The 20,871-nt window shown below is 37.5% G+C and overlaps 3 protein-coding genes across 3 annotated transcripts; all 3 read left to right on the forward strand.

Moving 5' to 3' along the window:
- The first annotated feature begins 3,107 nt into the window (after positions 1-3,107).
- Positions 3,108-8,520, forward strand: LOC145234265 (allene oxide synthase-lipoxygenase protein-like). The gene is made up of 14 exons (XM_080099011.1): positions 3,108-3,199; positions 3,486-3,681; positions 3,953-4,084; positions 4,196-4,453; positions 4,838-4,919; positions 4,987-5,143; positions 5,466-5,723; positions 6,035-6,227; positions 7,159-7,239; positions 7,396-7,514; positions 7,585-7,704; positions 7,769-7,903; positions 8,010-8,108; positions 8,181-8,520. Exons 1-14 carry the CDS (start codon positions 3,173-3,175, stop codon positions 8,358-8,360), a joined length of 2,037 nt encoding a protein of 678 aa, XP_079955137.1. The 5' UTR covers positions 3,108-3,172; the 3' UTR covers positions 8,361-8,520.
- A 1,264-nt stretch (positions 8,521-9,784) lies between these two features.
- LOC145234267 (allene oxide synthase-lipoxygenase protein-like) lies at positions 9,785-17,332 on the forward strand. The gene is made up of 14 exons (XM_080099012.1): positions 9,785-9,811; positions 10,550-10,742; positions 11,372-11,503; positions 13,310-13,567; positions 13,895-13,976; positions 14,266-14,422; positions 14,585-14,839; positions 14,994-15,186; positions 15,760-15,840; positions 15,899-16,017; positions 16,074-16,193; positions 16,271-16,405; positions 16,682-16,780; positions 17,101-17,332. The coding sequence occupies exons 1-14, from the start codon at positions 9,785-9,787 to the stop codon at positions 17,278-17,280; spliced, it is 2,031 nt and encodes a 676-aa protein (XP_079955138.1). The 3' UTR covers positions 17,281-17,332.
- A 2,413-nt stretch (positions 17,333-19,745) lies between these two features.
- Positions 19,746-20,833, forward strand: LOC145232254 (oligosaccharyltransferase complex subunit ostc-like). Its single transcript, XM_080096813.1, has 4 exons — positions 19,746-20,092; positions 20,159-20,252; positions 20,322-20,519; positions 20,591-20,833. The coding sequence occupies exons 1-4, from the start codon at positions 19,954-19,956 to the stop codon at positions 20,607-20,609; spliced, it is 450 nt and encodes a 149-aa protein (XP_079952939.1). The 5' UTR covers positions 19,746-19,953; the 3' UTR covers positions 20,610-20,833.
- The last annotated feature ends 38 nt before the right edge of the window (positions 20,834-20,871 follow it).

A 20,871-nucleotide genomic window follows, 5' to 3' on the forward strand; every position in this document is an offset into this window, starting at 1 on the left:
AAAAACTTCCCATATTGACTGTTGGTCAAAATAATAAAAAGATTAATGTTATTTATTTTAGAACATACACTGTTGTACCGTTTAAAACTGGTTAAGCAATGTTAAAAAATGTTTTGTCACGTTGTTGTTGCTTTGTATCACCAAAAATAACCATTTATTACAGCACAGCCGAATCGTCACACAATAATGGCCAAACATTTCCTGACAACAAATGTGTGTTTGACGTCATAAAAAAGGCACTGACCAAAACAGGTTGCAGTTTTAAGCCATGTTTCGTTGCTGTTTCGCCAGCACATTCATTTAAAAGCTCAATCGCTCCTGATTTTTAGTTTTAACGATATTTCGTGCCAAACTGCTACAAGCATTCAAAAATATCCACGGCCTTCTGGTATCTATTACCAGAGAAAGTTGCCTTCTGGTATCTATTACCAGAGAAAGTTCCTGTTGACATCAATGTTTAACGTATTTTGTGAAAGAGACGCAAAATTATATTCATAATGATTTTTTTGTGTTCTTGGTATTTAAAGCACATTTGTTCAAGAGTGAATGATTTTGTGCGTGTTGAATTTGGAATATGCTCATTGCGCATATTAAGTTGCTAAAAACACTGTATGCTGCGATGATTTGTCCTTATTTTGAAGGGCAATATCTCAGAAAAAAATATTGTCCTTTTTTCTAAGAACTGTCCTTGTTTTTGATTTGAGTCTTTAAATTGTCTTATTTTTAACAATTACAAGTCAAATCCCTGCTACAATTAAAAGTAATCCTAAACCTGAGCTGTCGTGAGATGCACGAAGTATTTTCTACAAACAAGGAGTTGCTAGAACAGATTTTTTCAGGCAAAAAAATGTTGCACGTGATATGTCATGGCTCGTACAAATGCAAAGATTTGTTCAAAACCGTTTGTTTCGTTTCGACAAAAAAAAGTTGTTGGGGTTGTCCTTATTTTGGAGTCCATGACGATGGCATCCCTACATATAGGTGTAACCATAGTATACTACTGTGGTGTAACTCAGTGTTGCCAACGTGGTTTTCCCTACCAATAGGGGTAGTTTGTGTCACCGAGTTGCGGGTTGAGATCCCGGATTGCTGGTTGCGTTTTTAGCTTCTGTCACAAAGCCTTTTTTGCAAGAAGTGAAATAAAATTGGGCTCATTTAGACTTGTTTTTATTACACTTTGCCGTTGCGATATTTGGCTCGGTTTAACAACCAATGTTGCGTTTTTTAAAACATTGCTTGGTGCAACTAGGCTATATCACTTTTAAGTTTCCAAGTTAGTATTAAGACAGTACGATTATTGCCCCATTTGCCCATTCATAAAACATATTCTGTATCCGAGCATATAATTTGATGAACAACAGAAAACGGAAACACTGCTGAAGAGTCAAAACGGAAGTCATGCAAATGCATCGGGGAGGCATAAAGAACAGTTGTACACTTAACGCAAAACGTTTTATCACTTTTTTTACAAAATGCTATATTTTAAACTCAGACCATTACACGAAGATGGTTGCATTTCGGCATCATGTTGCAAAGCGTGCAGACAATTTCCTAAAACAGGCGCAAGTCGCTGTAATTTTCCTTTTAACACTTGTGCGTGCTGTCAGTGGCGCTAATGTAACAAATGATCAATTTAGTTATGAAGTATGCAGCAGTAGCAGAAAGCATTCAGCAATGAAACATTCCAACGTTCAAAGATAATTGCTATTCACGCGAGTCAGTTTGACAATGTCACCGCTTTGTACGAAAAGTGGCTCTAGAACAGCGGTTCCCAAACTGGGGTCCGCGGTCCTTTAGGGGTCCGTGAGGCAATTTTGGGGGGACCGCGAAGCGGTTGAAGTAATTCTATAATTCTCAGTTTGTGCCACTAAATAAGTTTAAATCAAAGTAGAATTAAAAATCGACTGTCTCCATTGCTAAACAATAGCCTTTATTGTATGACAACTATCAAAAATGCAATTGTTCGCGCACAATCGTAATGCTTTTTGTCTTGTCTGTGATGTCACAAGCTGTCTTTGGATGATTTTTTTGCGCAATTTTGCATAACCAGCTAAAATCCTGGAATCAACTTTCGTTTTTATGAAATACAGATTTAGGCTTAAGGACCGCGAGCACTCGAAATACTGGCAAAGGGACCGTTTTGAAAAAAATATGAAAAAGTTTGGGAACCACTGCTCTAGAAGGAAAAGCAGTACGGAGACTTGTAAAGATATTGCTCACGAATTAAGGCCATGACACTTAGTTCTACAATGCCTCTTTAGTTCTACAAATACATCAAGTTTATTATTTGGGCTTTGTTGAGTCATGCTGGGAAGTAACTGCGAGCTGACAACGCCGGAAGGATATCGTGTGCATCAAGGGGCAATATGGTTTGGAGGCTTATCGATTGTTTTTTGAAAAATAGCTCACCATAAACAAATGCTTGTTATGGTTTCGCTAACTGGTGCGTATCTGTGATACATGCAATAAAATAAATCTTTTGATAAAGTTTATCTAAGGTAATTGGTTTCAGGCAGAATAAGGTGTTACAAAGTTATCAGTAATTGCGGTGAATATCTGGTACGATTGACTTCAGACCGCCGTTTTATTTCGGATTTGAGCTGCCTCTACATATATATGATTTGTAAGATGCTGAAAGTGTTCAAAACTCGGCACTGTTCAAACTAGATTGCAAAAAGTCCTTAATTTGTCATTAAAAAACTCGCCAGAACGTGCCATGATCAAATGTCCGCCATTTGTCTTGTTTTATATTTAAATTGAACATTTAAATTGATCATATCCGGAAACAGGTTGTAAAATGATGACAAAAAAAAAGTTGAGGCAGTTTGAGCGGGTGTTGAAAGTTACAGTTTGAGCGGGTGAAAGTTACACGAACTCGGATGTGAATTGCACGACTATTCGCAAATTGTACGACACATGTTTATTGTTTAAATTAGTATTTGCAATGCTTTTATGAGACACACAACTATAATAGTGTTATGGTAGTTTTCATTTACGGAGTTTCCCTATTCGATTCTATTTATCACTTGAAGAAAAGAAAAAAGAAACCAAAATTTGAGTTCAGTTTGAGCGATAATTTATAAAATGCTGTCTAATCATACAGAGAAAGTAGTTGTTTCTGATTATGTTTAGGTTACAGGTGTAGGCTTAAAAAACTACATAAAAAGAGAAAATGAGCAAATACGTTTTAACCATTAAGGTAATATTGTAATACATTTGTAGTTTTTAACGCAGAAATGTGGTGTCAAAAAACCTTGCAGTCTAAATTGAAACAGATTATTTGTTACAATATAGCGTTTCGTTACGTTTTGATATCAAACGCAGGTTAAAAGTTAATCAAAACACTAAACGTCGATGCCGAACATAGAAAGTAATGTATGTTAAAATTTAAATAGCATTTGTACGCCAGCCGTACATACGTTTCCATCTTCAATAATAACCTTTAACTGTGTGGTTTTCGTTTTGATAAAGCTCATATTGTTTAGACAAACAACCGCTACGTTCTCACTGGTACCAACGAAACGGTTCAAGTGAAAATCACCGGAGACAATGGAAATTCAACAGACTGGCACACTTTGGATTATTTCTTTGAAAACGACTTTGAAGCAGGAGCAACGCGGGATTATACAGTGAACCACCAAGACAGCAACACTGTTGGACCCCCAATAATTATAACTTTTCGTAAGATTTTCTATAAATTGCATAACTTTAAGTTGGCTGACAAGTCGGTTGCTATCGGAAGGCTTTTTGAAAGGGCTGTTGACACAAAAATTTCCTGATTTACGAATGCATTGGATTTGTGCTATAGATAGATTGCTGCATACATATTTCTCCTACAAGCGTTCGTGTAATTAATTTTTATGCAAAACCGTAATACAAACAAAATAAAGTTACAAACATTACCTCATGAAATCGTGCCACTATAATATGATTTAATCTGCGTAATTACTAGGATTGGTTGGTTGGAGCGAGTCAAAAAACTGGATGGTTGATCACGTGACCGCTAAACACAACGAGATTGGATACACATTTCCCATTTACAAATGGGTCGAAAATGACGAGGTGGCCGTGACTTTGGGAAAAGGTAAACACACACGTTTCTATAACTTTGTAATTAAAAAAAAAGATGTACGTCGCTTGTGGTATCTCAAAGCGTGATAAACAAATTGATATGCGTTTGATATGCGTATTTTAGCCGAACTTCCCCAAAACGTAAAAAGCGATGTCGTGCGAAAATTACGTGCCAGTGAGATTCAGTACAACCAATCTACGCTGCAGTGGAATACAAAATCAACTTCGTCAGCAGAACTTGGGTGGGGAATCTCCCGATTCTTGCAGGTGGACGAAACCAAAGGACTTTCGCGTCTCTACACAAACACCCTGGGACAAAAGAATCGTGGCCGCCTTTCGGGTTTGGGGGTTGCTGTGAATACTGGAGTTAACCTGTTTCGAGGCGAGACAAATTGTTTTCATTTTGGTTGACAACCGTTGTCGTATTACGGTTAAATGTCGCAAAGTCTGTATAAAACAAAGTCTGTATGTGTTTTATATATACTTTGATATGCGGTAACTCGTAATTACGACTTCATGCGACAATATTGCTGTCAACAACGAAAACAAGAGAAGTCTACATATATTTAGCAATGAAAACGCTTAAATTATAGTTTATCATTCCCAAGTTACATGGGCAAAATGTTTGAAAGCATTTAACCTGAAAAATTATCCGGCCCGGTAACGAACTCCTCGCGGACCGCTACCGGGCCGCAGGCCGGCGGTTGCCGACCACTGGTATATTGTGTAAACTGTAAACAGTGCTTAAATACCCTGATTACGACAGGTCCGGGAGCACTCGAGACCCTGGATGACTATCGACTACTGTACGAAGGAACCGAGTTTAAAGATCCGCCGTTTTTTGAAGAGTAAGGCAAATTATAAAACATAAAAAAATACATGTGCAAAAAGTCGATCCGGCATTTTTTTCACAAGCTGGAAGAAAGATGTTGAGTTTGGAAGACAAGTTTTGACGGGAATATCTCCAACAGCTTTTCAGCGCTGCACTGCTCTCCCTGCATATTGTAATATAACTGAGCAGCATGTCGGATGTATGCTGGAAAAGGGAAAAACTTTGGCCTCTGAAATGGCGGTAATTGGGCGAATAGTTGCTATCGTGTGTTATTACAACTGGTTGTCTTTTTAATAAAAATGTGCGGGTCTAATAAAGGCATCATATTACTACAGTATCAAAACTATTAATTTGTTTAATTTTATTTTGGTTTAAAGTTTCCTTGCTTGCTTGCAAACATTGCTAATTTCCATCCACTGCATCGATTCTGACATACAGCTGGTTTTTGCCAATCTAATCTGCTGAAATTTTTTAAATTCTAATCTGCTGAAAAAAGTGTTGCTAATTACAATTAAGATAACGTAACAAAATGCTTTGAATCAATTTTAACGTTTTTGCTCAGGCGGGAAAGATTTATATTGCTGACTACAAATACACCAGCAGCATTGAAAGAAACAAAATATTGTTGTCAACAAAATTGTTTTCTTGTGCGGATTGTATTGGTCTCTTCTATGTCACAACTGCTGGGGATTTCATTCCAGTTGCAATTCAATTGATTCCAGGAGACCCTGAATCGGTTTTTACACCGAGCGAAGAAAATAGCTACGATTGGCTTCTTGCCAAGATCTACTTTAGATCTACGCAGAGTACAGTGCACGAGGTACGAAAACAAAAAAGTTGTATTTTGCAAATCCCTGTTTAGTTGCGGTTTGGTGTTGGTAAACATAACAACGTATCGACCACCTGCGCATGAAAAAACAATCTATAACGAGAATTAAAACAATCCACAGGTTGTTACCCTGCACTGGGAATATTTAATAGTGTCGTTCTTTGGTTTTTCAGATCACAATCATAATGTAGATTTAAGTATATCTCCATTAAAAAAAGATTTTTGTAACGTTTAATTTTGCATGTTAATTCTATCATAATGTCCTTTACATGTCAAGAAACTACAGTAAGTTATTATTTCAGTGGATGTACCATTTTTTTCTGACGCATGGATTGTCCGAAACTTTCTCGGTGGCAACTTTTCGATCTTTACCGCACTGTCATCCACTTTACAAACTCTTGAAACCTCATCTTACAGCGGTGGTTTCAATTAACGAGCAAGCCCGAAAAGTATTGATTCCACCAGGATCATTGGCTAATCAAGCGATTTCATTAAGTAAGTAAATTAAAAGTGAAGTTAAGGTGCTGCGCCATTGTAGATTAAATGTGCCTTTTGAAATGAGGCTTCTAACACCAAAATATACTAACACCATACCTTACACGACAGCCGCACATCAGCTAAATTTCAGAAAGTGGCGCAAAGGGCGCAAATCCCTATTTAATTCGGCATATCTCCAAAAATACTGTCAGTTAGGGCTATTAGGGTTGGGTTGGGTTGTTATAATTAAAAAAGTTAAAAGACTGACTTCAAAACTTAGTTTCTGATCAACAGAATTTTTAGCTCTTCCGGCAGTTTTTTATCGTAATATGCCAACGTTTCGATGTCCCATACGAAACACCTTCATCAGGGTAATGACATACATTGCAAACACAAGTTATTATAAAGCGAAAAGGGCGGCGAAACACACACAAAAAAGGCGGTAGAAAAAACGCAGTTAGTTTCTGATGTAAAATTGTCAAAAATCTAACCCTACCCCAGTTTAGCTGCAAAATAAGTAATTCAGCTCTTTGTGCTACCTATCGAAATTTCGCTAAATCTGGTGCTGCAGTGGGTCAACTACTAACACAAGAAATTTGTTTACTATGAAACTATGATTACTATGAAACATCACCTCAAGCCAAAAAGCCCTAACCGTCAGCGTTTTTTTCCCGATCAGGGTTTTTTATGTCTGTATATGGGTCAGGCGCGCCGGACCATTCGGCCAAGTTCCTGCCCTCCGTCAGCGTTTTTACACAAACTGCACTTGAAATTCGCGAATGTTGCACCACCTAACGGTATTACTTGTCTGATGTGAGTTCTTGTATTAGTAAATTTATTGCTGCCGTGAGGTACGGTGTTAGTAGCTCTAACTATTTTTAACAATTTCACCAGTGTTATCGGATAAACAAACCATTTTCCTGAAATAAAATAAGTATGTTTACCACAGGTGCAATTGGAACAGTTCGTCATTTCTACAAGGAGTTTAATTTGTCAGACGTTGACGTGGAACATTACATAAAGACAAGGGGTAAATGAGTAATTGCTGCTTTAAATTATTTAACTTACAAAAGTAAACGAGCTCCTATTATTTTTGAGGGTGTTTATAGCCTTTTTATCGACAAATTATAGCAGCTGTTTTCACTGTCAATCCAAATTTATTTATCATTATCAAATTAAAAACTAGGTGTAGATGATCCAAAACTGTTGCCAAATTATCACTACCGTGATGATGCATTGGATGTGTGGAATGCATTGAAGACTTACGTTGGTAGAGTCATAAAATTCTTCTACAACACTAATCAGGTATTTTTTAGCAGTTCATATGTTTTAAGTTGTTGTGCATGTGAAAACCATTTTTAACTCGGACCTACAGGACGTCAAGAACGACTTTGAGCTTCAAGGTTGGGCATCTGACTTGGCTAAAGAAGGTTTTGGTTGGCAAGATGGAAATACAAGGGGAATGCCAGTAAAAATTGAATCCATTGATGACTTGGTAATAACAGTTTGTTTATTGATTTCATAAAATATAGCATTTCTATTAAAACGATTTTCTGCAGATTTGGATTTGCACAATCATCATCTTTCAAAGTTCAGCTCAGCACGCTGCAGTAAACTTTGGACAAATGGAAACTTATCAATTTGTGCCAAACGCTCCTGCAAGTATGGTGATGCCACCGCATAAAAAAGGAGAAGTAAGATACTGCTCTTAATATTTTAACACATTAAAAAACATATCTTGGCATAATGACAATCACATATTGTAAAGATAAAAAAGATGATATTTTTTTCGTAACGCAGGGAAGCCCACAAAGAATTATGGATTCTTTGCCTGGCCTGTCGATCAGTTCGATTTTGGTGGCATTTGCCTATGCGTTGTCAATGTATGCACAAGACGAGGTAAAAAAGCACACTATTTCAGAATTTAAAAGTTCGGTTAATGTACGTTGTCTGCATTTTTCCATTCGGCAGGTATTTTTGGGTGACTTTCCCGAAGATCTGTTTGTTGAAACAGAGGTTCAACAAATCCAGAAGGATTTCAAGGCAGATCTGAATAAGCTTGGTCTCAAGTTCTACAATCGCAACAAATCACTGAAGCATCCATACTGGTATCTGTTGCCTGACAAAATTCCAATCGACATAAACATCTAAATGACGTTTATAAGTGCGTATTTTACTTGAAAACGGTGACACATGTGTATGTTGCATACTCAATGATTGCTTGAACACTCTGTATATCACCAAAACATATCAAATATGATCAGTGTTATATTCCAGAAGTATTTACGTGTAATAAATGTGTTGCAAATTATTTACATATACCACGAAATTAATAAAGAACAGTTTGGTGGGGGACGATTTACGCAAAACCTTTAGTAGAACGGATCCTGCACTTATTTGTTCTTTCGCATACGGACGAGCCAAAATACCACTGGTTAAACCATAATATAATAAAGAAAGTCATAAATCCACAACATTTATTCACAAAACTTCATACCACAGTGGCGCTCAATTAAAGGGTTGCCAAAAGCCTTCTCGAACACTGCACTAAAAACCCTGGTTCAGACGCGTTCGAGCACTGCTGTCTTTAAAACAAAAAAACACCTAATACAACTGTACGAACAGTGGTCCACAAAAAGCTTAAAACATGCAAAAAAAGACTCGCGACAAAACTACTAAAGAAACAAGGAAACTCACGTCACGTGATAGAAACCTACTGGTCAGTTACTGTCGTCCTAACGGCTTTCTTTGGTTAGTAACAGCTGAAATGAAATGGGAGGACAGGGGAGGAGTTAAAAGGTTTAGTGACCGCAAGTGTGCCGGGAGTTAAATTTCTGTATGGTGTAAAACAGTGTGTCAAGAAGCAATTGAACATTTAAAAAGTAAACGTAATAAAAAGATGTTAAAAGGGTTAAAGTGGAAAACATGAAAAACACATGTTGAAATCAAGATAAACTCGATTTATATGGTAACACCACAAGATTCAGTAATAAGCTTACACGCCTCGAAACGTACACTCGTACAGAAAAAATTGAATGCAAAGTGAAAAACAAAGTGCTCTGACGTCAGTGGCAATGAAATGTAAATCTGTACAATAATAGTTTCAAAAATAATTATTTTTTTAACAATAACAATAAACACACGCGCAGGTAGTGAACAAAATTAAAATAAATGGCCAGAAGTCACGCAGGTCTTTTTAAAAACCACATTGCTGCAAGGACGCTTTGCAAAACAGGCTGTAATAGTATTGCAAAACACTGCTGCAAAAAACGTCGTGTACCATGAAACAACATGATCAATTAAGATCTTTAATAAAATGTTGTCATTTTTAAAATGATGGTTGCTTCGAAATGCGATAAAACCCATTTCCTTTTGTCATTATTGTCTTTTATTAAATGTTGTTTTCGGTTTGGTAGAAAACAAGATCAATTTTCAGAAATAGTAAATTAATTATTAGAGGCGTTAAACTGTCACAACAACAAGCCTTGAGAACAGATGACAAAAACTTATAGAAACCACTACAGAAAATATGGTAACCTGCTCTCAAAACTTGCTTCCAAAAATGTGTTGAAAAAATGGCATTAAAAAACGACATACAAAAAGTAAGTCAATGAAGATACGCATGTTCTGCAATGCTTAACTTAACTCAGCTTAAACACCAATAAGACCCCGTTTCGTGGTAATGCTTAATGAGTCTAAACTTCTTTCATCTACAGACTACTGTCAATATCAAGGTAAACGTTCGATTGCAACGTTTTATACATTTAAAAGTGAAATTAATTTGAGTTGTTCATTATGAAGTAACGCTACCTTCCCGATCCCACTAAATTGAGAATGAACCATGTGAATCTTGCATTTATTAATGTTAAAAGTCTTTATTAAACAAGCAACAAATGTTTTTAAGCAGTTATAAAAAATATTATAACACAGCATGCAGTTCAGAATTTTGTTTACAAAACATTTATTATCGAAAATTGTTGCAACTGAGGACCGTTTTGCAGAAAATGCCGAAAATAACGATCTTTTGTAACATTATACCAGTTCCGTTTTACCGAAGACCGTCGCAGGCAATTGAAAGACACAGTTTAGAGTTTATACACAAAGAACCAAGTCATCAGTTGTCGCACAGTTAACAGTATCCAACTTTCGTCATGGAAACGTATTTATTAACTATAAAGGTATGTATATTGTAAAATACAACATATTTGCACCGTTATTTGCACCGACTTTACCGTTTCCGTTTCATTTAAATGCGGTGTATGGCGTAAGTCTACTTTTGTGGTGTGTAACTTTAACGTATTTTACATAAAACTAACGCAATTATTTGTTTATAATTGCAGACAAATGACCGCTTTCGCGAAGCCAAAACGGATGACACCGTTCAAGTAAAAATTACCGGAACTAGCGGAAACGCTACGGATTGGAAAACCTTGGATCATTTTTTTGAAAATGATTTTGAAGTTGGGGCTAAAAGGGACTACACTGTAACACACTTCGGATTGTCAGTTGGATCTCCAGTAATCCTGACATTCCGTAAGTCTTACGTGGTTCTCAAACTTTTTTGACCGCGACCCAAATCTGAGCTTTATGAACATCTTGCGACCCAAGCCTCTAACAACAAAAATTTTTTTTTTTTTTTTTATGTATGAATAGTTATCATCCTTAAACGCTAACCGTTACTTTCCAAGTTCAGTTTCGTATGATTAACCTCCTATCATTCCCCGTGCTAACGTGTTACAATCGCCGTATGCGTAATAGAAAGTTGGAAGGCTTATTATCTGTATGTTGTAATGATTGGTTCATTTTGCTGTATAGCGTTGTCGAGTGAGGCTGTATTTGGCTACGGTGCTATCAAAACTCTCAGAAAACCACTTACTTATGCTGAAATACTCCAAGGTTACTAAGATAAAGCCACATAAAATGCCTATGATACAATAATTCAGTCATGACTGAGAATTGAAAATACTTGAAAATTGAAATGTAAAAAGTTCGTTTGGGCAGAATTGAATCACCACAGCGCGACCCATTTTGTGACCCTGCGCGACCCATGTTTGGGTCGCGACCCATACTTTGAGAACCACTGCCGTAAGACATCGGCAACTTTTTGAATTTGTGCAAAATATTTAAATATTTTGAAAAAAAAACTTTTTGTTTGGACTAAGGCATGACTGGTTGGAATGCTGACAAAAATTGGCTGGTGGATGACGTAGTCGTGAAATACAACGATCAACTGTACGAGTTTCCTATTTACAAATGGGTCGAAAATGATGAGTTGTCTGTGACATTAGGAAAAGGTGAGTATGAAATTTGTGTGGCGAAACAGATTGAAGTAATGAGAAAACGTTGGATGCATTTAAGTTTGGGTCTCACCGGAGTAAATTTACGCAAAAGATTTAATTTTAGTTAGCCAACGTAATATTGCAAATGTTTTGGCAATAAGCATCATCGCGGCAATGCAAGCGAATAAACACTATGATAAATGCACAAAATTTCATAAATTAGCGAACAACAGATTTTTAAAGAACATGGTTTGAGGCGAAAAAGTTGCAGTTATAGTAAATCAAAGCAGTGGATAGAACTAACCATTCACCTTTGCGAATCCGAAATTTTACCTGCTATTTCAGTGTGATAAACACCAGTTGTTGAGCTACTCGAACAAACGAAACACGAACAATTATATTTTAGAAAAAAAATTAAGTAATATTCTTGTCAAGTTTTGGCAATTACAGTGTTTATTCTTCCTATATTAAGGCCCACCAACCTTTTCACACTGGGATATACTTGATGGGAAATGAGTCATATGAATGTTATCCGTTTATCACGCTCTTATTAAATAACGTGTGTTCTGGTTTAGTCTTTAGTTGTACACTGATATTATTAAATAATCACACTGATCTATTTGAAACAATCTATCTAATTCCACATACATTATTTCTTCACTAACTACAAGTATCAAAGACTATAATGCACATCATGCGGTAACGCACAGCACAAGGTAATTGCATCACAATGGATTTGACGTCATAACAGTATTGTCACGTCAATGACACAGTCGAACTTTAGGGAGTCTGATACCAGCGATGCGGTGGAACCAGAGTTGCAAGCGGGCCCGAAATCTGAGCCCGAACCCGGCCCGAACCCGGCCCGAACCCGGCCCGAACCCGGCCCGAACCCGAAAGTATAAGCCCGAAGCCCGGCCCGAACCCGAAACGTTTTTGCAAAGCCCGTTTAGGCCCGAAATTTTGATTGACAGGCCTATCCACGAAAGCCTTGCAACAAAGGATGAGATAGAAAAAAGAGAAAGACAACAAACACAATGAACAATAGTAGACAATGGGGTAAACAATACGTTTTAGAGGAGGGTGGGCATTGGGTCAAAGCCAGAGAATTGTTACTTAGCTGAGTGATTTTATTTAAAAAACGATGGCGGACACGGAACGTAAAGTCAGGCCCGTTTTAAGCCCGTTTTCTCACAAATACCTAAGCCCGAACCCGGCCCGAACCCGGCCTGAACCCGAACCCGAACCCGAACCCGGCCCGAAAAGCCCGGCCCGACTTGCAACTCTGGGTGGAACAGTAGTCTGTCGTATCCCAATTATCATTGTATAAACTCAACTTGTTCGTTTGGCATTAGTTGCGAGTGGTATCTCACTCGTTTATGCTATCCGCTTTTTTGGGCCCTTTGTGGGGGGTCTGGCGGGCCAAATGAGGCGGGGAAAATGTCTGTCGTTTGTGGAATTTGTATGAGGATCTCAATGGGCATCCCATGGCGTTGGAATCAAGTGGTATCTCTCCCGTTTGTTTTGTACCCATTTTTTAGCACCTTTCGGGGTCCCCCGGGGGAATACCCAGTGGGTGGTACCCGGCAGACTCCCATTTTCATTGACCTCTGGTGACCATCTACACACTTGTATAGTCAGATATTGGTATCTAATTCGTATACCCAAATGTCGCTGGGCTGCCGGTCTATTAAGAACATAATGCAAAGATTGTAACGGTTGTTCAAAAACCCTTTTCAAACAGTCTTGTTATTTATTTTTTTAATTAAAGATATGTGCTTTTGTAGATGTACAGATGTAATATTTTTCTGTTAAATGCAGCATGTTTACCTCAAAACGTCACCAATGACAGTGTAAAGGCGATGAGAGCAAGTGAGATTAAATACAACAAGAACTATCTTCCGTGGAATGATAACACAACATCAGAAGACGATCTTGGCTTTGGACTTCCGAGATATTTAAAAGTTGACCAGAATAAGGACGTTCCCCGAATATACCGCTTAACCAATGATCAAAGCAACCGTGCAACCGAAGCGGGGTTGCAACTTGCTGTTAACTTTGGAGTCAACCTGTTTATTGGTGAGTAGTATTAGTTCTAAAATGTCCATGGTCATGGGGCCTGGTCTGTAAAAATTGTTGCTCCCAATGACTCACTCACGTATGCATACATTTTAAAAGGTAAATCACAGTACGCCAGGCCCATTGAAGGCACTATACCGAAAAGGTAATCGTAAATATATTACCCAAGTCTGTTTTAATGTTTACCAGAGAACACACAAAACCGTGCTGTATGTGTATCGGTAGTTCATTTTGTAAAAGATTGCTAACATTCAAGCAATACTTTTAAAGTGTATTATTAAGCATCGTTACTTCACCTTACGTTTTTCCATTTGTTTATAACTGTAGGACCAAAAGAAATCAAGGAGCTAGACGACTACAGAAAAATGTACTTTGGAACTGGACAAGACGATCCTCCGTTTATTGAGGAGTGAGTATGTATTTTTGAGTAATGCACTGAAGTTTCGGTTGGTTTATGTCTGCCCGTTTAACTATTTAACAAATCTTGAAGGTTCACAATCTTCAAAGCTAATTCATAATAAGAAGATGCAACCGTTTTTTTTATTGCTTCGTTAAAGTAGTGAAACTGTATTTTTATTTTCGTGCTTGACACAGTAACAGAGTTTGGAACGGTACCAATGGCTTCCGATAGGTTTATAACGAGACAATTTAAAAAAAACAGCACAATTTAATACTATATTACATTTGTTTCGGTATAGTTGGAAACGGGATTCTGAGTTCGGTAGACAGGTTTTGACAGGAATTTCGCCGACGGCTTTTGTGCGTTGCACTAAGCTGCCAAAAAATTGTAACGTAACACAAGACCATGTGGGAAATATGTTGGAAACAGGAAAAACCTTGGATTCAGAGATGGCAGTAAGTTATTGTAACAATACCAAGAAAATCTACAATCATTTTCTTTAATACTTTCATCTCTTAAAAAAAATACTCAACAAACCGAATTTACAAACAAATGTAATCACTCGCAGAAGCCAAAACATGCAACAAGCGATGTGTACACTTTGGTATAATTTACAGGCTGGGAAAATCTACATAGCAGACTACAGTTATGCAGCTGATATTGACCGTAACTGGATTCCTTTTGCAAACAAACAATTCGAGTGCACCAACTGCATCGGTCTATTTTACGTCACTGCATCGGGAGATTTTCTACCAATTGCAATTCAACTGGTTCCTGGTGATGTCGAATCAGTTTTCACTTCTACCGATGAGTCACACGATTGGCTCCTTGCCAAGATTTACTTTCGGTCGACGCAAAGCGCGGTTCATGAGGTAAAATTGTGAAATACCTCCTAGCAGTAAATATCTTAAAACGTTTGTTTTTAGACAAAGGAATACGACTACATTTTTAGCATGTTGCTATACTCTGTTATAAATTTACTGATATAAAAAAGTTTTGTTTCACTACTGCTTTACCTCAATTTAGTGGACGTACCATTACTTGCTCACACATGCATTGTCGGAAACTTTCTCTGTGGCGACATTTCGAAATTTGCCGCACTGTCATCCGTTGTACAAGCTGCTAAGACCTCATCTTTCTTCAGTTTGCAACATAAACGAGCAAGCGCGAAAACTTCTACTGCCGAAAAATGCGCTTGCAAACCAGGCTATTTCACTTAGTAAGTAGATTATTGAGCGAATTATAAACTAAGGTCCGTATATACATGCCGATTTCAGTGACTACCTTAAAGTTTTGTGACAATCTCAGATCGTGCAGTTGCAACTGTAAACGTGTACAATAAACACAATAATTGACGATTGTTTCACACTTTCTTTAACTATTTTAATGTTATTTATGACATGACAAACTGAATTTGTATTACAGTACTCTTAAGATTGTGACCTAATAATGCATAGTTATATGTGAGAAATATAGTAGAGCTGCTAAAATAGGAACTTGCAGCACAGGCATAGCCTACTAATTTCCTATAAGTGGCGCAACGAAGCAACAAAGGCCCGTGCTGTGAGTTGTTGTGTTAGTAGCTCTGCCGAGAAATATCCTGCAAGTTGGCCCAGGAACACATTCGCAAGGCACACATTAAGTTTTACTTGGTTACACACAGTTTAGTTTACCTGTGTTTGGGAACCAATGCTGCAGAGTGTAGACGCACCGTCGCTTTCTAGTTTTGTCGTGATGCGCCTACAGTTTCTGCAAAATATCCAGAATCGACATAAATACTAACCGTTTTTAGGTGCCTTGGGAACAATTCGACGCTCCTTTAAAAACTTTGATTTATCACATTCCGACATCACACAAGACCTAAAGTCGCGAGGTGCGTACTGAAAGTTTTGTAATTAACCTTCCAAACAAACAAAAAATCTCTCTCTCAGGAGTCGACGATGCTGATTTATTGCCCAATTATCATTATCGGGATGACGGTTTGGACATCTGGAACGCAATTAAGTCTTATGTCAGCAACGTTGTCAATTTTTTCTACAAAAATAACAAGGTTGGCTGAGCCCATTTAGACCTAACAAAATTTTTATTCGTTTTTTTTTTTTTAAGGACGTAAAAAAGGATTTTGAGCTTCAAGGTTGGGCGTCTGACTTGGCTAACGAAGGATTTGCTTGGCAAGATGGAAATACAAGAGGAATGCCTGAAACAATCAAATCTGTAGACGAATTGGTAAAATCACGTAACAGTCTTTACGCAACTGCTGCTTTGATACAATTTAAAGTGGTTGGTTTAAATTTGTTTCACAGATTCGGATTTGCACAATTATCATCTTTTCAAGTTCTGCTCAACATGCGGCTGTGAATTTTGGACAAATGGAAACCTACCAATTTATACCAAATGCTCCAGCAAGCATGATTATGCCACCACACAAAAAAGGCGAAGTAAGTTACTATTGTTAATCATTTAATGAAAGCCCTTTCAATTTATAGGAACATAGTAAATACTTTTGACTACGTTAAAAGCAAAAGTCATTAAATTACAATCGTACCTGCCTTGTCAATAATAATCTATTATGAAAAGCATATGTTACCTAGGTCGTTAAGCAAATAAATCTAAATTTCTACGAAAACAAAACTTTGTTTGTTTGTATTGTGTACAGTTTAGGCCTCAGTACACAAAAGATACATGCGGTAAACTATTGTTTTAATTTTTTTCAGGGCAGTTTGAAGCGCATTCTGGATTCTCTACCTGGGATCGGCACCTCCAACATACTATTAACCTTTGCATTTGCATTGTCAAAATACTCTAATGATGAGGTAATTGAATATTAGGCAATCGTTTGACGGCCAAGGCCCTTTAGACCCCTAAGCGGGCACGTGATGTTTTTCAGGGGAGGGCAAGTGTATGTACACGTACAAATTTTATTACTTTTAAATAATTACAATTCTTAAGACTTATGCCAGTTGTTTGTGGCCTACCCTTTGTTCTTTCACAAGGCACAGAATTCTACCATTTGGGGTAAGCTGGGGGCCAGTGGTTTTAGGGGTTACTTAAATTGGGACACAAACTGGTATAAAGGTTGAGAACCACTGTTTTAATCTATTAATTCATAATGCAATGTCCGGATTTTTTACAGATATTTTTGGGTGATCGTGCTTATCCGCTATTTGTTGAAGATGAGGTCAAAGGAATGCAAAACGATTTTAGGGCAGATTTAAACAAGCTTGGTCTTAAATTCTACAACAGAAACAAGACTCTGAAGTATCCCTACTGGTATCTGATGCCTGACAAAATTCCTATCGACATAAACATCTAAATTTAAAGCATATTTTAATGCTATATACGTAGCCTTGTTCAACTCTATTATTCAGAACGTGTAACATGAATGTTTATGATTTATTTACTCTTGCTTGTATATTCCGTTAATAATAAACCAAAAAACACAAAATTTTAATGCAATTAAGCTCAGTTTTATATTGGGGCAACTGAATTATTTTCAGGTCAAAATTTAACACGATTCACAAACTTTGACCGGTACCGCAATTGCTTGATGACGTCAACTTGCTGTTAAAACTTATGGATAGATTTTAGATCCATAAAGCTGCACGTTGTTTCGCATTATAAAATATTCAAAAAGAGTCATTTCAACTGTTTAAGCAAATCATATTCGTACTTAAGATTTTTCGATTTGTTTTGATCTCAAATGTTATACCATTTAAATATGAAACCAGGAGTCGGCAACCTACAGCATAAAGCTCGGCGACATTGCCTCAGGTAGTCGCACCAGAAAAGTGGGTTATATTTGTGGAAAAAAATCTACTATACAGCCATACCCCATGGCAGCAGCACACTTAGCCAACTTTTTGAAAAGAGCGCAAATATCTATTTAAAACCGTATATCCTAAAAATGCTGACGGTTAGGGCTGCTAGCGTTTGGGTAAGGCAGGGGTTCCCAACCTTTTTACGATTTCGTACCACTTTGGATGCTCTACTGCCACGCGTACCACTTCTTGCAGAACAACTAATTTAATCGAATCATATTTTATTCAGAATAATAATATTGTCCTACTAAAATAACACTAAAGCTTAAGTTTGTAGCTTAAGATATATAACAGTAGATGGTATCTTTTATAACAGGGGTTCTTAAACTGGGGGGCGCGCCCCCCTAGGGGGGCGTGAGGGGTTCGCAAAGGGGGCGCAGCACAATCTGGCTGCAAAGTTTTCACTTGCAAACAATTGTAAATGAATGCATAGGAATAATGTCGGCGCTGACTTCGAACTCGTATTGTTTGGAAATTAAAGTAAACTCTTCATTACTGTGAAATGGATGTCCAGCCCACGAGGCGATTTTTATCTGGGCGCCAAGATCTGGTCGTTCTAAAAATCCATTTAAAATCTGTTAAATTGTATAGTTAGTCTCATATCACAAGCAATGCTTGTATATTTCGTCACAAGTAACAAAATAAGGCAATTATTTGCGCACAGTTAACACTTTGTGTCTTGTCCGTGACGTGATAAAAATGGCTTTGGACCAATCCTGGGGGTTGCAATCCCATGAAAGTAGGTACGTTAATATTAATTCTACACGTCGTGACAGTAAACTTTCGTAAGGAGTAGATTAATTTTTGAATGTAACAAAGTTATCAATACGATTTGGCAAACCAAAAATTGGGTCACGAGCCGGATAAAATGATCTCGCGGGCCGCAGTTTGGTGACCCCTGTGCAATATAGTCGGCGATACATTTTTTATTTGTTCTTAATTTCGCATCAGAGATTGCCTTGACTTTTAGTGCATCAACATTTTCTGGGCGACATATGCGTAGTTTACAAGAATACTGGCAACGTGGCTCTGTCTTCGCAAAAGCCTTCTATTTCGCAACTTATCAGTGTTGAAGTGGCTTTTTCTAACGATTGGAACTAACTTGACAGTAGCTTAAGGCGGACCTACGATGTATGTTATTTCCGAAAAACAAGACAAGCATCATCAGTACTAATATTTATTAAGGGGGGCGTGAGATTAAATAAATAGTGTCAAGTAGGGCACGACCGCAAAAGTTTAAGAACCTCTGCGTTAAACTGTATGTTTTGTTAACATGTCACGACATGCTTTATAACACATGTTTGGTGTTGCCTAAGATATTTACTGAAGCCGCCTGGAATTTGTTCACAGTTCGTGCTCAAGTCCACTTTTCCGGATGATTTAACGACAGTTGTTTTACATTTATTTACAAGTAGTTGCTGATTTTTATCGATTTCCACTTTTCCTCACTACAACTTGTGTTGCAATCTATTGCGCTGTGTAACGTAACAATCAACTGCCAGTTTTGTGTGATAATGCAAGTTGAAGAACTCTGGTGTGGGCAGTTTGTGGGAGGCCTTTAGAAAGCGCCTTTCAATTCCCCCTCGTTTGACGTTCCGCGCTTATAACCTGGGCGCGTTTGCGTGACGTTACAGCAGTAGTGCTATACAAGTACCCTATTCACACATAAAATGTCACATACAAACAAGATGGTGGAATTCAAATTTGTTGTCAGCCGGTTCTATCACAGGAGTCATATTTTTTCAGTCGGTTCTGTAACAAAATGTTCATTCACTGTAGCCACTAATGCTAACCGGTTCGCTAATCTCATAAAATTTCAGCTGATTCCCACCACTGCTTATAGGCGTTTTGCACATGAGCATTGAAATCTTACGCAACTATTTTCTGTCGCTTGGTGGTGCTCACTAAGACGTCATGTAGTGACGCGTTATCCCACGTATACAAATCTGTTACTTGGTGTAGGACTGTAGGTGTTGTAGTTGCCGGAAGAAAAAACTGTTGTATCCTGCTTTTACAAAAATCCAATAGCTCAGTAAGATAGTAAAAATTCAAAATTTATCTGTTTCAACTACTTGCAATTGATTAAAGGGTTTCTGTCGTACTTAAGGCTGCAGAGGCAGAGCGAAGTTGTGTATTTTTGGTTCTGAATTAGTGACTGTAGTTTCATAATGGAATCAGTTATTGGCGCACCCTTCAAATTTTTGGTATGCCCAAACCTGAAACTGAAGAAACCCGGATGGCTTCATCAACCTTCAGCTATGGTTGTGTTCTCCTGTGTGATGGTTTCCTATTTTCTTGTCACTGCAGGTGATTTAATTGTGACTACATTAATTTGTCTATGTTTGTTTAGCTAATGTAATTTTCTTTTTCCAGGTATAATTTACGATGTGATTGTTGAACCTCCTAGTGTAGGACAAACTGTTGATGACAAAGGAAATGCAAAGCCTGTCGCATTTCTTGCATACCGGTACTTTTTACCGTTTTTTGCTAATGTCAAACAAAAAGAAAAGTAAACCATACAACTGTATCATTTCAGAGTCAATGGCCAATATATTATGGAGGGACTAGCTTCTTCTTTTCTTTTTTCTCTGGGTGGACTAGGTTTCATTGTACTCGACAAATCAAATGCACCCAACATTCCCAAACTTAATAGGTCTCTACTGATGTATATTGGAGCTATTTCTGTCTTGATTAGTTTTGGAATGAGTCGAGTCTTCATGAGAATGAAATTGCCGTAAGTATATTCGATAATGCTGTAACATGTTTGTTTTTAGATGTAGTATCTTACTTTAATTTTGTTTATAGAGGCTATTTGCTGTCTTAAGAAACATTGCCTGAATGATGAAACTAATGATCGTGATCAAAATGAAGCTACCATATTTTGCCATGCATTTTAGGCATCAGAATGTGGTTTTGTAAAAAATGAAATAAAGTTTCCCCCATTCATAAAAAAATGTTGTTGCATTTGGACAATTCGAAGGTTGCATATTTGGACTCAGTAATACTGTTAATCTTTACAACGGCACCTATTTAGAGTTTTAATAAATTCTCAATCCATCAAGCAAAAGAACTGTGTGTACAAGGAC

This window comes from Phallusia mammillata, chromosome 6 (genome assembly GCF_965637545.1).
Source record: "Phallusia mammillata chromosome 6, kaPhaMamm4.hap1.1, whole genome shotgun sequence".
NCBI lineage: Eukaryota > Metazoa > Chordata > Ascidiacea > Phlebobranchia > Ascidiidae > Phallusia > Phallusia mammillata.